Raw genomic sequence first — 17,069 nt, 5'->3', positions numbered from 1 at the left:
AGACGACAAACTTTGAGACTTATATACTGTATATATAAGATATATATGAACATTTTGTCATTAGTATGTATATGTGAAATAGAATACAACCAGGGTAGGTACTACAACCAGGGTAGGTACTACAACCAGGGTAGGTACTACAACCAGGGTAGGTACTACAACCAGGGTAGGTACTACATCCAAGGTAGGTGCTAAACCCGGTGTAAGCCCTACATTGAAGGCCACATTATTATACATAAAGTAAGAACTATATCAAAGTTATACCTACAGTCAACACACTACCAGAGGTATGTAGGCACTAACTAGGGTAAGAACTATATTCTAAAGAATAATTGTAGCCAAAGTCACACTCTGAATCTATATTATACATTGAAGAGACACTGTACTACTAGAGATATTATGTAATATTATGTACAAAATTGATTCATGAAATAAAACAAGTTTTATTACACAGTTCCAAGGAAAAAGTAAACAAATACCTGGAGAAACGACGCCGTCTGAGTCGAGGGCTGCATGTCTCCAAATTGGCTCTTTTGTGACAGCATCCAAAGCGGGTCCCATCACCTTGTCAAATGTCTGATTCGGGTAGCGCTTCAAGAGGCACTTTTGATTCCGGTACATAAAACATCGCCCAAAGCTGCAAAGAGAAAAGGAAGAACATAGAAAACCACAGCTGAGAGCTGAAAAAAACCATTTCTAATAAATTAACAAGTGACACACCCTCTGTCCAATGAGGCTTTGTTTAATATAAGGGCATCTTCAATGTCGTATCCACTGTAGCTCATCACAGCCACTGTTGCGTTCTGACCAGCTGGCAGCTTCTCAAAGTTGATCAGTTCTATGGTCTGCAATATGTTTCACGTGATACAGCAAAACAGGCCTGGACTTTCTTTGTTAATATATTAATCTGCTAGCACTGATGAACAGCCACATGTGACAGACAGTTATAAACCAATGAAAATGTTTATAAGTAATGTAAAAACTTGTGAGTCAGTGGTAGATGTATCAATAGTAGACATATCAGTAGTAGATGTATCAATAGTAAACATATCAGTAGTACACGTATCAGTAGTACATGTATCAGTAGTACATGTATCAGTAGTACACGTATCAGTAGTACATGTATCAGTAGAAGACGTATCAGTAGTAGACATATCAGTAGTACACATATCAGTAGTACACATATCAGTAGTAGACGTATCAGTAGTCGACATATCAATAGTAGACGTATCAGTAGTAGACGTATCAGTAGTAGACGTATCAGTAGTAGACACAACAATAGTAGACATATCAGTAGTACGCGTATCAGTAGTAGACATATCAGTAGTACACGTATCAGTAGTAGACATATCAGTAGTACACGTATCAGTAGCAGACGTAACAGTAGTAGACATATCAGTAGTAGACGTATCAGTAGTAGACGTATCAATAGTAGACATATCAGTAGTAGACGTATCAGTAGCAGACATATCAGTAGTACGCGTATCAGTAGTACATGTATCAGTAGTAGACATATCAGTAGTATACATTTCAGTAGTAGACGTATCAGTAGTAGACGTATCAGTAGTAGACGTATCAGTAGTAGACGTATCAGTAGTAGATGTATCAGTAGTAGACATATCAGTAGTAGACGTATTAGTAGTAGACGTATCAGTAGTACACGTATCAGTAGTAGACGTATCAGTAGTAGACGTATCAGTAGTACACATATCAGTAGTAGACATATCAATAGTAGACGTATCAGTAGTAGACGTATCAATAGTAGACATATCAGTAGTAGACATATCAGTGGTAAATGTATCAGTAGTAGACATATCAGTAGTAGACATATCAGTAGTAGACATCAGTAGTAGAAATCAGCAGTACACATATCAGTAGTAGATGTATCAATCATAGACATACGCGAGACTTGACCATAGGTTTTTGAACGTAGACAAGGTTGTACATGAGCGTGTCTATACGGTTCCTCTGATTGTAGCCAATGACTCCCATAGCCTGTTTACCCATGGCGCACTGGTACGTATTTCGTGGCGACTGATTGTGGTGCGGATAAGGAATGAGCCCGGCGCACACACCAAGTAGAGTGAATGGTTCTATCTCCAAGTGAGTTGTGTTTCTGCATATGGCAAAAAAGACGAGTAGAAAATATAGTGGTCATGCTCTCGTGTCACATGACTAGGACGCATATTGGATAAAGAAGATGACTCCTATGACATGAACAACTGACAATAGCATTAAAATGATATTTGAACTTTTGCTAAGCAATTAATTTTAGAGACCTTTTTAGTCTCAAGTATACAACGTCCTCTATATGTCCTGACTATTTTCCTAACACCGTATACTGCCAAATACTAAGCCCATCAAGTTTTCATGGAACGAATTCATCATCAGTTAAAAATATCTTTCTCTAAAAATACTGATAACTGGCATTTCTACGAAAAATAGTGGGAATATTATAATTGTGTTATAGATGTGCTAGCATCAACTGTGTTGAGCAGACTCTGGCTAAAACAGTAACATGCAGTGACCGGAGCAGTGACAGAAACAGAGCCTGCAATAGTGACCGGAGTGGTGACAGAAGCAGTGACCGAAGTAATGGCCAGAGTAGTGACAGGAATAGTGACCAATGACATGACCAGAGTATGACCGGAGTAGCGACTGGAGTGGTGACCAGAGTAGCGACAGCAGTGGTGACCGGAGTAGAGACCAAGGTGGTGACCGAAGTAGGGACCGGAATAGTGACCAGAGTGGCGACCGGAATAGTGCCCGGAGTGGTGACAAGAATAGTGACCGGTGTGGTGACCGGAGTAGTGAACGAAGTAGTGACCAGAGTGGTGACCAATGAAGTGACCAGGTGTGAACATATACGAATTAACAAAGTATGTGCCAAACACCAATTAGATTCACAAAAAGACTTGGTCAAGCTTTATGCCAAATGACAATAAACTTTATCATTGGAGTTTTCATTTAAACTATATAAATGTATCTTTTTGGCTTTCACTTTTCCGCAAAATAACAATGTTATAATATCCCTTCCTAGCGCTGATTGAAGCTTCTACGGCTATAGAATACGGTAAAACTTTTTTTGAACACCATGGCGCTCTATTTTTCAACCCCTCCCTTAAAGTGGCGCTTTATTAGGGTGGCGTTGTATTTTTCAAACACATCGCCAGAATGTTAAGAAGATAAATTTAACCCTTTCCCGGGCGAATCGAATGTTGCCTATATTTTGCACTCTCCTTCGGGAGGTGCGACATTAACCCTTTTGAAAGCATGAAATTTGCTAACTTAAATCCAGCTTGTCATGGATTTTTAAATAAATATGCATGAAGACACTGATACATGTTTCTACCAGTTGATACCTATTGCTAGCAATTAACTCACGCTGATCTTATAGCATGCGGTTGCTATTTCTTGGAGGTTTAAAGTTTTTTATTTCATTTTAAATTTGAAGGCACATTTTCATTTTATAACTATATTTAATAAGATTGCATAAAAGCTCATTGCACTCATCGATATGTTTGCTACAGTTTGTAACCAAAACTGGCTTTTTATGTGCAATAGAACAGGATTTAAGAGTTTGATCTATTGTAAGCTGATTTCAGATTACCGTAATCATGCTTTCAAATAATGCGCTATAAGTTTCCAAATTCACAAGCTTTATAATAATAATAACAATCTATCAAATGCTAAAAATACAGATTCAAGAACAAGTGACATAAACAAACCATAATTAGAATACATGCAGCCACAACAATGAACATTTTAAAACAAAAATATTAGCATCGTTTGCTTGGCCAGTTGCGTTCTGATTGTTGCTTCTGTTTGGAACCATTTCATATTCTTCTGACTGTTTAATACCTTCCACAATGTCTTCTGACCTCAATGCGTGCTCTGTACAGCTGAGCTAGTTGATATTAGCCTCCAAACAATTTTTTAGCAGAACAAAACTTTTACATGATGCTACTTTGAACAGAAAGTTGTAGCGGAAATGAAGAGAAACCTCATGTAATCAAAATAATCTCAAAATGTTAGCCTCAAAATGCGTAGTAGAACATTTTACATCATAAATGCACATACATCATAGATGTATGTGCGAAAACTTTTTCCCACATACATCAAAGTATCAAGATCGTGTTAAAAAAAGAGACCATTATTAGCCTGATATAGTTACTAACTATTTCTATGGTGTTGCAATCGAGTTTTTAATAACAAAAAACCTAAAGATTTGGAGTTAGAAAACAAACTTCGATACGAACAGAAACAACCAACTAATTAATTGTTATTGATGTAATTGAATCATTATTAGTAGGGTTTTGCGGGCACTTTTCTACTGATCATTTGCTATTATTGGTTTGTAAAGATAGAGAATGTCAAATAGTATCGGTCAAATAAAAGCGGCGTTCAAATAAAGGGAGGCGCTCTATTGTTCCACCTTTCTCCCATAGTGGCACTCAAATAGAAAGGGCGTTCAAATAAAAGTGGCGTTCAAATAAAGGGAGGCGTTCAAATAAAAGTGGGGTTCAAATAAAAGTGGCGTTCAAATAAAAGTGGCGTTCAAATAAAGGTGGCGTTCAAATAGAAGTGGCGTTCAAATAGAAGTGGCGTTCAAATAGAAGTGGCGTTCAAATAGAGGTGGCGTTCAAATAAAAGTGGCGTTCAAATAAAAGTGGCGTTCAAATACAGGTTTTACGGTAACTGTTTGTTTCAACCATAGACCTATTCTTAAGTTTTGGGCGTCTCTGATAGCAGATAGCAAATTAAATTCTAATTCAAATCTAATTAGATGGAGTAGACATAAAAATGCGTAACATGCCCACATAGCAGATGAACACTTTTGCTACCACGAGTTGCTTAGTACAGTTTGGCAGAGTTTGCGTATAGTTAAGAACCGCATGATAGGGATTTAGCAGGCTTTGTACAAGTCATTTCTGATCAGAGAGTAGTTAATTAATTACCCTATCATATTTGTACTTAAACGAAAGGAAACAAATATCTGCATGCATTGAGCTAATAAAATATATAATACAAAAAAAACTTGAAAGAATATGACTTGAACCATCAGCATCTTTGATTATAAGTTCAATACCTGCTGCAACCTTGTCGCTCATCTGCAGATACATGAAAAGTCATCGACAAAAGCCATATATTGAAGCTCAATAAAAACGACTTACAGCTCAATATCTCGTTCATAAACTGCGATCAGCGCATCATTCTCTTCATTACAGTCAAGGTACTCCACCATACCGCCCCTGAGAAAATCATCAAAAACTTTAAGGCCGGCACTAAGGTCTCTAATGTGCTGACTGTTAACCTTTGGTTGGCCATTCTCGACGATTATGTAGGGCCTGCAATGCAACAACAGCCAGTCATCCCCCGCCATTGTATTAAGATGAAACAAATGCAAATTTAATTGTCAAGGATGATTGAAGGAACTACTCTCAGAAAACCCAAAATAAAGGGGACCGTGCTGGAGATGAGATGAAACAAAAGAAGCACCTGCACACTCTACCACCATCAGATGAAATGTAGACACAGCGATGGGCATGATTGGGGCAGATAGATATAAACTCATTGATGAGACCTTCTCTTCTTAACTTCTTAAATGTTTGTAGAAACCTTCTGTAGTCTCTGATGACACCCAATATATTACCTGCAAGAATTACCAGCGAGATAACGCATGCCAAAATTGAAAGACGTACAGTAAAATATCTAGTAATACAAAGATATCCCCACTAAACTACAATAGTTGTCCAAACTGAACAGTAAAATATCCTGTAATGCAATGGTAGCCCCACTGAACCGCGACAGGTAGCCCCACTGAACCGCGACAGGTAGCCCCACTGAACCGCGACAGGTAGCCCCACTGAACCGCGACAGGTAGCCCCACTGAACCGCGACAGGTAGCCCCACTGAACCGCGACAGGTAGCCCCACTGAACCGCGACAGGTAGCCCCACTGAACCGCGACAGGTAGCCCCACTGAACCGCGACAGGTAGCCCCACTGAACCGCGACAGGTAGCCCCACTGAACCGCGACAGGTAGCCCCACTGAACCGCGACAGGTAGCCCCACTGAACCGCGACAGGTAGCCCCACTGAACCGCGACAGGTAGCCCCACTGAACCGCGACAGGTAGCCCCACTGAACCGCGACAGGTAGCCCGACTGAACCGCGACAGGTAGCCAAACTGAACGCTGGGTAAAGCATTGTAAGTTAAAGAAGGTGTTACAGCAGCAGTCTTCAAATTTTTCAAAAATTGTAACAGAGAAGACAACCCTAGTTTAACCAAGAGTAATTTACTTGCAAAACAATAATCGTCGACATACTCGGGTATGTGCAGTAGTGTGTCACTACAGCATATATCTACACTATAAATTAGCTATGTATAACTTGTGTGTCACTATAGTACATATCTACAATTTACATTAGCTATGTATAACTTGTGTGTTGCTACAGCACATATCTACACTATACATTAGCTATGTATAACTTGTATGTCACTACAGCATATATCTACACTATACATTAGCTATGTATAACTTGTGTGTCACTACAGCATATATCTACATTATACATTAGCTATGTATAACTTGTGTGTCACTACAGCATATATCTACACTATACATTAGCTATGTATAACTTGTGTGTCACTATAGTACATATCTACAATTTACATTAGCTATGTATAACTTGTGTGTTGCTACAGCACATATCTACACTATACATTAGCTATGTATAACTTGTGTGTCACTACAGCATATATCTACACTACACATTAGCTATGTATAACTTGTATGTCACTACAGCACATATCTACACTATACATTAGCTATGTATAACTTGTGTGTCACTACAGCACATATCTACACTATACATTAGCTATGTATAACTTGTATGTCACTACAGCACATATCTACACTATACATTAGCTATGTATAACTCGTGTGTCACTACAGCATATACTGTATCTACACTATACATTAGCTATGTATAACTTGTATGTCACTACAGCACATATCTACACTATACATTAGCTACGTATAACTCGTGTGTCACTACAGCATATACTGTATCTACACTATACATTAGCTATGCATAACTTGTGTGTCACTACAGTACATATCCACACTATATGTACATTAGCTATGCATTTCATTATATGTGCAGACAAACTTAAAAGGCGACAAATCTATAATTAGTTTGGTCATGGATAAGTTTTTGATGTACAAGTTGTGAGAATTATCATGTCCAAAGTTCTTTTAGAAGGCTGTTAACCGCTCTATTCTGTCCTTTCGGAGAACCTTAATATGAAGAGATCTTGTAATCTCGTATCATTGAGGTGACATAGCATAAGTCTTAGCACTAACCATTGAGGAACACGAGGTAGTTGAGGAGAGAGGTTAGTTCCTCTCCACCCAACAAATAAAGTTCTTCTACTCCGAGGTTATAGCAGAGCCTGGTTATGGGCAGCTCATCCAGATCTGTAGTTATGTGTGTCATCAAGGCGAGGTTCTTGACAAGACCGCAGGCCTAACAATGGTAGAAAAGAAAAAACTACTGTACCACCATGAATAGTTGTAAAAGTTACCGCTTGACTCTTGAATAGCGAAGATGCACAGAACTTAAAGACTGAACTAAACAGAGTATTACCAATTGGAAATATTTGTGAAAAAAAATGCATTGAAACAGTCTTTGTTAGAACATTCTCAATGCCTGTCAAGCCTGATGCATAAAAAGCACACTTTATCTACTAACAAATACTTAAAATGATATACTGACCTCTCCCTCAGGTGTGTCAGATGGACAAAGCATTCCCCACTGCGAAGGTTGGAGAGATCGAGGGCCACTGACTTTCCTAGTCTTTTCAAACTGGCTTGAGATTCGTGTCATCATGCCGAGGCAGGATATATATGATAACCTCGAGAGAACCTGAGTGACACCCGCCCGATTCATCTTGAACCGTTTTATAGTCCAGTTTCCCTGAAACTCACACCATTTACAAATCACAGACTTGGTATAAACTTAATCAAAAACAATGAATGTTATAATTGTCTGTTGATATGAACACCAGATTCAAAGCATAATCCTATAAAAATATTAATCTGACTTAGAATTAGTAATAGTTTTGCGGTATAAACAGACTTGACCCTTATCAGCTATCCTTCAAATACAAATGAGAAAGAGGGAAAGTTCAAAGATGCTCACGCTAGAGATGGCCACCACTAGGCCATTAGTTATCTGGTCCTGTCTCATATGTTTCACGATGTCAAACTGAGCTGCCCGTGGCTTGGGAATAGTCTGATCTGCTATCTTCTTCAACTAAAACACATGAAGTAAGCGCAGACTCAACAACATGACCAACTCTACTGAGGCTCTGCAACTCCTGACAAACAGACAAGCTAGATATAAGTTGCAGCAGGACAGCGGAGAAGTGCAAGCAAATAGATGATTGTAATTGTGGCACACAGAAGCTAGTGATTTTGGCATTCAAAAGTGATTTTTGAAAGATTATTACTTTGACACAAGTAATTAATGTGAAATCTAAAACATGACACAAATAATAATACAGATAATACAGATAATGATACAGATGATGATACAGATAATGATACAGATGAAGATACAGATAATGATGAGAAAGTGATCACCTCAGCGTTAAACTTTTTAAAAAGATCTTCAAAGAGAAGGGAGAGCAACTGTCCCGCCAACTCGAGGCGTTTGTTACCGACGTAATCTCTGTCATCGATATCGACATCCTCATTGCGTGCAAGAATTACCCTTCTCAACATGAGTGCCACGTAACAGGCCTTCTTCTGAAAGTTCCAATTATCAACCTGCAAGAGAGGAACGAGTGAATGTAACCGATGGTTCACGCAATGGCAAAAAATGACGTAGAGACGTTCAACAAAATGTTACATTCCGAGCTAACTTTCCCTGATCTACCATTACTAAAGCTACTCATGGTGGGAGACAAGCACACCCCAAAGCTTCTAATCAATATATGCATTTTGCTATTTGCCTACCATATCTTGAGAGCTTGAGCTATACACTCTTTTATTCGAGGTGGCTATGATATAGCGATAATAACACGCAGTAGACTGAGTAGGGCATATCATTTAAAACAATGCTGTATTGCACACCTGCTTACTATTTATGATTGACTCTTCTCACACATATTGCAGTTCCATCTCTACACAATCTAGAGTTATGGAATCAGGAAAATATACTTGTATGTACTTAAAGATATAGTATTACCGGCACATGAGCGAGGATCGTAGCCTGTAGCACTTCCCTCGCCTCATCAATACTCGACTTCTTGCTTGGACCACCCCAGGTCCTCTGCAGCTTCATTCGTTGGCCTATGTACTTCAGGGCCTACAAAATACACTGTAGCTGGTGCAGATAGCCTATCTTCATAGAGAATCGCTCACTTCATGAAGGAACTCACTAGTAATGTCAAGTTAATTCAAGAAACAAAATGCAAAAATATTTTTATGGAAACAAATATGACAAATATAAACTGCAAAATATAAATTTCCAGTTGTAAATTTCTCATCAGAAAAGACTTATACATGTAATAATAAACCTTTGAACCCAGACGGCGGTATTGTGCCATCCACACGGCTCTGTTTACAAATGCTGTTTCTAAATAACAGCGTAAGCTAATCAAATTAATTCTTACATAAGGTGTTAGATCAGAAAATTTTATACGACTCATTTGTTGGTATGTGAGAGATGATTGTAATGCAGATGAAGAATTACCTTTAAACCCTGTATTTGAACGCCAAATTTATTTGAACACCACCTTTATTTGAACACCACCTTTATTTGAGCGCTACAATGGGAGAAGGGTTGAAAAATAGAACGGCCTTTTATTTGAAAGCCACTTCTATTTGATCGATGCTATTTGCCATGCTTAATCTTTGCGAACAAACATTGCTCAAGTATAAACAATATTCACTTGTTTCTGCAGTCAGTGGGTTTACCAAGCTTAGCTTTTGAAACTTGAAATGATATTTTGGTTGGATTGATTCAAAGTGATGGAAGAAAAGTTACCAATTACCTGTACATTAGTGTAAGTTACTCATGCAATACAATAATTTGTTGTTCAGTGTAGTAGTTTGGTTGCAGGAACTTCTTGCAGTGTCAGCACATACTATTTATTTATGAGAATGATTTGTTCTTTTATTCTGTTTATCTTCTTTTAAAACTTCAGTTAACGTTCGTAAAGTTCGTGAACCAAGTAGCTATGTAATACCGAGTAGCTATGTAATACCGAGTAGCTAATGTAACACCTAGTAGCTATGTAACACCTAGTAGCTATGTAACATCTAGTAGCTATGTAATACCGAGTAGCTATGTAACACCTAGTAGCTATGTAATACCGAGTAGCTATGTAATACCGAGTAGCTAATGTAACACCTAGTAGCTATGTAACACCTAGTAGCTATGTAACACCTAGTAGCTATGTAATACCGAATAGCTATGTAATACCGAGTAGCTATGTAACACCTACTAGCTATGTAACACCGAGTAGCTATGTAACACCTAGTAGCTATGTAACACCGAGTAGCTATGTAACACCGAGTAGCTATGTAACACCTAGTAGCTATGTCACACTTAGTAGCTATGTAACACCGAGTAGCTATGTAATACCGAGTAGCTATGTAACACTTAGTAGCTATGTAACACCGAGTAGCTATATAACACCTAGTAGCTATGTAACACCAAGTAGCTATGTAACACGTAATAGCTATGTAATACCGAGTAGCCATGTAACACCTAGTAGCTATGTAACACCTAGTAGCTATGTAACACCGAGTAGCTATGTAATACCGAGTAGCTATGTAATACCGAGTAGCTATGTAACACCGAGTAGCTATGTAACACCGAGTAGCTATGTAATACCGAGTAGCTATGTAACACCGAGTAGCTATGTAACACCGAGTAGCTATGTAACACCGAGTAGCTATGTAACACCGAGTAGCTATGTAACACCGAGTAGCAATGATCAGTGGAACAAGTGATAAGTAGAACAGTGTCCACAAAACTGTACTAATAATGACTGGACAACATCAATAACAATTTGTTTGTTGTTTCTGTTCGTATCAAAGTCCATTTTCCAACTCCAAGTCTATAAGTTTTTTCGTTAGAAACCAATTGCAACGCCATAGAAATGATTAGTAACTGTATCAGGCTAATAGTAGCTCCTTTTTTAACGCGGTCTTGATACTTCGATGCATAGTAAGATAAGTTTTTGAATTTACAAAGGAAAATGTGCTACTATGTGTTTTGAGGCTAACATTTTGAGAAAATTTTGATTACACAGGCGGTTTCTTTTTATTTGCGCTAGAAGTTTCTATTCAAAACGGTAACGTGTAAAAAGTTTTGTTCTGCTAAAAAATTGTTTGGAGGCTAATATCAACTAGCTCAGCTGTACAGAGCACTCATTGAGGTCAGAAGACATTGTGGAAGGTATTGAACAGTCAGAAGAATGTAAAATGGTTCTAAACAGAAAAAACAATCAAAACACAACTGGCCAAGCAATCGATGCTAATATTTTTGTTTTAAAATGTTAATGTTTGTTGCTGCATGTAATATAATTATGGTTTGTTTATGTCACTTGTTCTTGAATATATATTTGTAGCATTTGATAGATTGTTATTACAAAAACTGTAAATTTTCATATTTATAGCATATTATTTGATAGCATGATTGCGGCAATCTGATCTTACAATGGATCTTCTCATCTACTGCACTTAAAAAGTTAGTTTTGGCTGTAAACTGTAGCAATATATCAATGAGTGAATGAGCTTTTATGCAACATTGTTAAATATAAAATATAAATGTATCTTCAAATTTAAAATGAAATAAAAATAGCAGAACACAGGCTATAATATCATCGGAGGTTAATTGCAAGCAATAGATATTAACTGGTAAAGATGTTTCTCTTATTTATTTAGAGATATTTGACAAGTTGGAAGTAAGTTTGCAGATTTATTGCATCCAAATGGCTAATGTTGCTCCACCGGAAGAAGAGGACGAATATAGGCAACATTCGCTTTGGCAGTAAAAGGGCTAAGTTTATCTTCCCAAAACTTTGACGAGCCATTTAAAAAATACAAAGCCAGCCTTTATTTGAACGCCACCTCTATTTGATCACCACTATAAAGGGTTTTATGGTATACGATACTAACTATAATGTCTTTGATTATTTTGAGTCAGAAAACGATGATGCACATGTGCTCGATGGATATAATGCGGTTGCAAAGGTTTTCAGAATTTGCTAAAATCGTATGCATTTTGATGGTTTTAGCCCAAAGAACTATGAAACAGCTTTTTCATATTTTGTGACATTTGCTGTGTTTCTGTACTTTTTTACCAGTGTTTCAGCAAATATCATTGGTTTATGAGCATATTTAAATGTATTTAATGAAACTTTCAAAACATCCTATCGTTTGACAAATTGCCCAGGAATACCGACTGACACACATTGACAAGGACAGCCAGGGTTCAAAGGGTTAAGTATTAATTTAACGCATTGTGGAACTGGGTGTCTACTGAACAATAATGATTATAACTACCTGCAACTTGGTGCAGACCTGAAGCTGGTGGCACTCCTCACAGCTCGGTATCATTGACGTTACAATCGCATCTTCGCTGCCGATCATCTGGAGGATTTCCTGCTCGTTCTCAAAGCCCATGGCTTTGAAGATAACCATGATGGGCATGTCTTCATTGAAACTGTTGTGCTTCAGGTAAAACTTGTTCTTCTTCATCACTAAATTTGTTTTGACTTTCTTCTCATGAGTTGAACTGTAACGGAAAGTAACAGCTTACACGCTTTTTACCATTTAAAGGTAAAAACTATCGCATCAGTGACCTACTTTTAATAGATTAGATAACAATCATAATAAAAGCAATTTGACGTGTTGTAAGGTGAGATAAAATATATGACACGTAAAAGAAACTGCCTGCTTTCTTTACTCTCCCAAAAAATTCAAGAATAAATACACAGAGTGTATCAAACGCAAGAATATATATTTGCACGATATATATAAGCCAATGCATCATGCAGTGAACAATCATGCAGAGAGACTGCGCAAGCCCTGCTGACTCCTTGGTGATGAGCTCTTTATATCTCCAGCCTGTGCAATGGGCTATTTTTATCGTTTTCCGCGATCTTTCTTTGTTGTTAATCGGCAAACCGATTGCATCAACTCATTTCATCAACTCAACATTTCATCTTGCATCAACTCACCTACCTCTTACAGCAACTCACCTACCTCTTACAGCGACTCATCTACCTCTTACAACAACTCACCTATCACTTACAACAACAAACCTACCTCTTATAACATCTCACCTATCTCTTAACACAATTCGCTCATCTTATACAGCGACTCCCCTATCTCTTATAATGACTCGTCTATCTCTTACAACGACTCACCCACCACTTACAACGACTCAACTACCTTTTACAATGACTCACCTACCTCTTACAGCGACTCACCTACCTCTTACAACATCTCACCTATCTCTTACAGCGACTCACCTACCTCTTACAACATCTCACCTACCTCTTACAGCGACTCACCTACCTCTTATAACGACTCACCTACCTCATACAGTGACTCATCTACCTCTTACAGCGACTCACCTATCTCTTACAGCGACTCACCTACCTCTTACAACATCTCACCTATCTCTTACAACAACTCGCTTATCTTATACAGTGACTCACCTGCCTCTTAGAGTGGCTTACCTACCTCTGTACTGAACAGCCAATATTTCCCTTCCTGTCGGCATCAACGATGATTCTGTTTTTAGAAAGCTGCTCCTGAATAAGGATAACTTTTTCAGTACCCCGGACAACAAAGTATCCACCTGGATCTAGCGGGCACTCATTTAACTTGGCCATCTCAGAAGGAGTCTTCCCATGTAGAACACACTTTGAGCTCTTCAGCATTATTGGCATTCTAATGTAGGAAAATAATAAGGCATTCCAACAAGAAAGCTGGGTAAATGATTTGAAGCAAGTAGAATAAATGCCAATTCACTACTATACGACCAGTCCTATAATATGGTTTTCATGACAGAAGCATAAATAAGCTACCTGCCGATTGGCAGATTATTCCTGACGACTCTCTGTTGCCCTCGAGTGTATTCTATATCAACTGTAATGGGAGCCGAGTATGTCATGTCTCTCAACCTACACTCATGAGGGGATATTGCCTGAGTGATCCCAAAACCCTCCTCAACATCTGGAGAGCCAACATGAATGTTGAGATACTTGAGGTAGAAGAGTGGGTCAGAATCACTGGTCACTCTGTCGTTAGCCTTCATTATGTTCTACAAATAACACCAAGCTACTTAATAGTAGAAGCGAAGATAGTAGTAGTACTAGTAGAAGTTGTAGCAGAAGATCCATAACTTGTATGAATCATACATCAATATATAATTGATATAATAGAACTGTTGTTTTGTAAAAAAAAATGGTGTGAAGGTTGATACAGGACTATTGGTAATGCATACATATATACATATTCGCAGTATAATCATACAATGAGACAAACAGATATGGTATAATAGTGACGCTAGTTAGAATTACATGCATTAGAGTGTGTAATACAAATTGTGAAACACATGGTACACTAGTGAAGCTGAACTGACAGGTTACCTTGATGAAAATATTGACAGGTGGTGTATAGTAGGCAAATGAACAAGTTACCTTGATGACAATATTGACAGGTGGTATATTAGACACATGAACAAGTTACCTTGATGACATTATTGACAAGTGGTATATTAGACACATGAACAAGTTACCTTGATGACATTATTGACAGGTGGTATATTAGACACGGGAACAAGTTAGCTCGATGACAATAATGACAGGTGGTATATTAGACACATGAACAAGTTACCTTCATGGCATTATTGACAGGTGGTATATTAGGCAAATGAACAAGGTACCTTGATGGCAATATTGACAGGTGGACTACTAAGCATATAAACAAGTTATCCTGACAATAATGACAGATGGTACATTTGGCACATCAAAAAGTTACCTTGATGCCAATATTGACAAAGTAGTTGAATGAGTCTGTGTGTTGCTTGACCAGTCCTTTGACCATCAAAAATGCTGGGAGAAGTTTCCATTTCTCCTACAGATTGCAGGTGAAAAGAACTGATTCTGAAGATGGCAATCTGACTCAAGTTCTAGCAAATATTAATCAGCGTCAACCAGTAAAGAAAGAAACACGAAATAATTCAGACAAAATCCAAGTGATCGTGTAAAGAAGGTATGACATAAGCGACAGCTTCTCTTTTCAGTTTTTCTTTTCTATACACACAAGATCTTCGTGGAAAGAAAATGAAAGGATGTAACTGAAACGCTTAGCAAAACTGACAAACTCTTAACAACATGAGTGAGGCCATGAGTGAGGCCACCACCATCGAGTCAGTAATGATCATGTAATCACACACATGAGACACGTACATGAAGTTACTAAGGTACATAACTTTTGTCAAACACTGATAAAAATGCTGTCAGATGTCCTGTAGAACCAATGATAAACTCTCATAAGCATGATTTCATTTTATTTTAGATTAGAAGAAAACGCTACAGCTATATACACTTTAGAGTTTGTATACTCGAAGACTGGTCTACATACTGTACCTCAATTGTTTTGACCGGCTCACTCAAGCATTGTCTCTCTTTATCATTCATCGCGTAGACCTTGACAAAACGTTAGCTGACCTTGAGGTTATGTTCTAGTTCCTCTTTTTAAACTATAATTATAGAACCGCACAAAACTGACAAAGGCCTATGATGCACATAAATAAAAATTGGGACATGTTTGGAAAGTCATGACTACGGATGGACAACAAAAGCAGAAACAGTAAGAAAAGTAGATGCTGAAACTGATAAAAGCCTCTGCATATACACAAAACTTTGCTGCCTTTGCAATCATTATCACGTGTAAGTGTAGGAAATATTTGTCAAAATATTTGAAATATAATGTTATGGAACATGAATTCAAAACTAGAACAAATCTAAAAGAGCATTCACAATTTTTAAAAAAGAAGTTAACAAAATGATACTACACTAATCTTGTTATTGATACTTCTATCTCTCCTATAACCATAAAAGCTGGTGACTATGCCACAGCGATGACTATTTAGACTAAACCAAACAGGCACATCCTCTGAACACTGAAAACTGCATCAGTCAAGTATAAAAATTCATAGTGTTAATACAAATAATAGTAGACATTTGACATATAATAGATTGCATTATTATTTCGTGACCTTAGCATAGCTGGTTGGTATCTTGCTGCAAGGATGACATTGGGTAATGAGTAAATAGAGCTGTCAGCAGCCTTATGTTGGTTAAGCGAGTGAAAAAACTCTAAAATTCACTTTAAACCAAGAAAATTGAAAACACTAACATTATTCTGCAAAAAAAAACTGTGCAAGGCTAACTTGTGACACTCCTCTACTTACTAAAGACCTGTTTTTCGATGGAATCTGCCTATGTCTGAAAAGGTTATGATTGCTAATTTTGATTAATAATTACGTTAAGTAATCCAAAAGGTGGGGTGTGTTGAACAGTGCATAAGGCGAGATACTACCAGCAGAGGCCCAAATTACAAACTAAATGTCTCATAAAATAGTACTCCTACGTAATAAGCCATTTGATTGAAACGCAATGGTGAGATAAATACATACAGAACAACTTCTATATGTAAAACTTCAAAGTGCCAACTTTATATTACGGTGAATCATACAAACAAACATTTGTACAACAATAAAAATATTCTGAGTTGTCCACCAAAAGAATATCAAGATGGTAAAATGATGCAGTTGAGCGGATTCATAAACTGGAATTGTTATCTAGTAAGAATAAGGTAAGAGGCGTGTCTACATACTTTTTATGCATAGCATTGAATAAACGCCCCATACATTAGAGAAAACTCTTATACAATCTGGTAACTAAATACGAGAGCAAAAAGTTATTTTTCCAAAACATTTACTGAGCTCTTGAAGTAAACATCAATGAAAA

The 17,069-nt window shown here is 37.6% G+C and overlaps 1 protein-coding gene across 2 annotated transcripts in view; it reads right to left on the bottom strand.

Annotated features, from left to right (window-relative positions):
• The window catches only part of LOC137410471 (DNA-directed RNA polymerase III subunit RPC2-like), a 31,256-nt gene extending 15,478 nt beyond the window's left edge, over positions 1-15,778 (bottom strand). The window contains exons 1-15 of one of the 2 annotated variants that reach the window (XM_068095887.1): positions 15,684-15,778; positions 15,073-15,168; positions 14,118-14,353; positions 13,771-13,980; positions 12,586-12,817; positions 9,257-9,376; positions 8,650-8,835; positions 8,207-8,320; positions 7,781-7,981; positions 7,369-7,531; positions 5,500-5,653; positions 5,175-5,348; positions 1,903-2,116; positions 721-845; positions 480-637 (exon numbers count right to left, since the gene is read on the bottom strand). In XM_068095887.1, coding sequence (XP_067951988.1) covers positions 480-637; positions 721-845; positions 1,903-2,116; positions 5,175-5,348; positions 5,500-5,653; positions 7,369-7,531; positions 7,781-7,981; positions 8,207-8,320; positions 8,650-8,835; positions 9,257-9,376; positions 12,586-12,817; positions 13,771-13,980; positions 14,118-14,353; positions 15,073-15,168; positions 15,684-15,734 — 2,434 coding nt within the window. In that variant the 5' untranslated portion in view covers positions 15,735-15,778. Of the gene's footprint in view, positions 1-479; positions 638-720; positions 846-1,902; positions 2,117-5,174; positions 5,349-5,499; positions 5,654-7,368; positions 7,532-7,780; positions 7,982-8,206; positions 8,321-8,649; positions 8,836-9,256; positions 9,377-12,585; positions 12,818-13,766; positions 13,981-14,117; positions 14,354-15,072; positions 15,169-15,683 lie in introns of those variants that run through there. The other variant, XM_068095888.1, reaches the window with a different exon arrangement.
• Positions 15,779-17,069: the final 1,291 nt, after the last annotated feature.

Source organism: Watersipora subatra, chromosome 1 (genome assembly GCF_963576615.1).
Source record: "Watersipora subatra chromosome 1, tzWatSuba1.1, whole genome shotgun sequence".
NCBI lineage: Eukaryota > Metazoa > Bryozoa > Gymnolaemata > Cheilostomatida > Watersiporidae > Watersipora > Watersipora subatra.
Note: the sequence above shows the minus strand (reverse complement) of the source record. Positions and strands in the feature narration are given on the sequence as shown.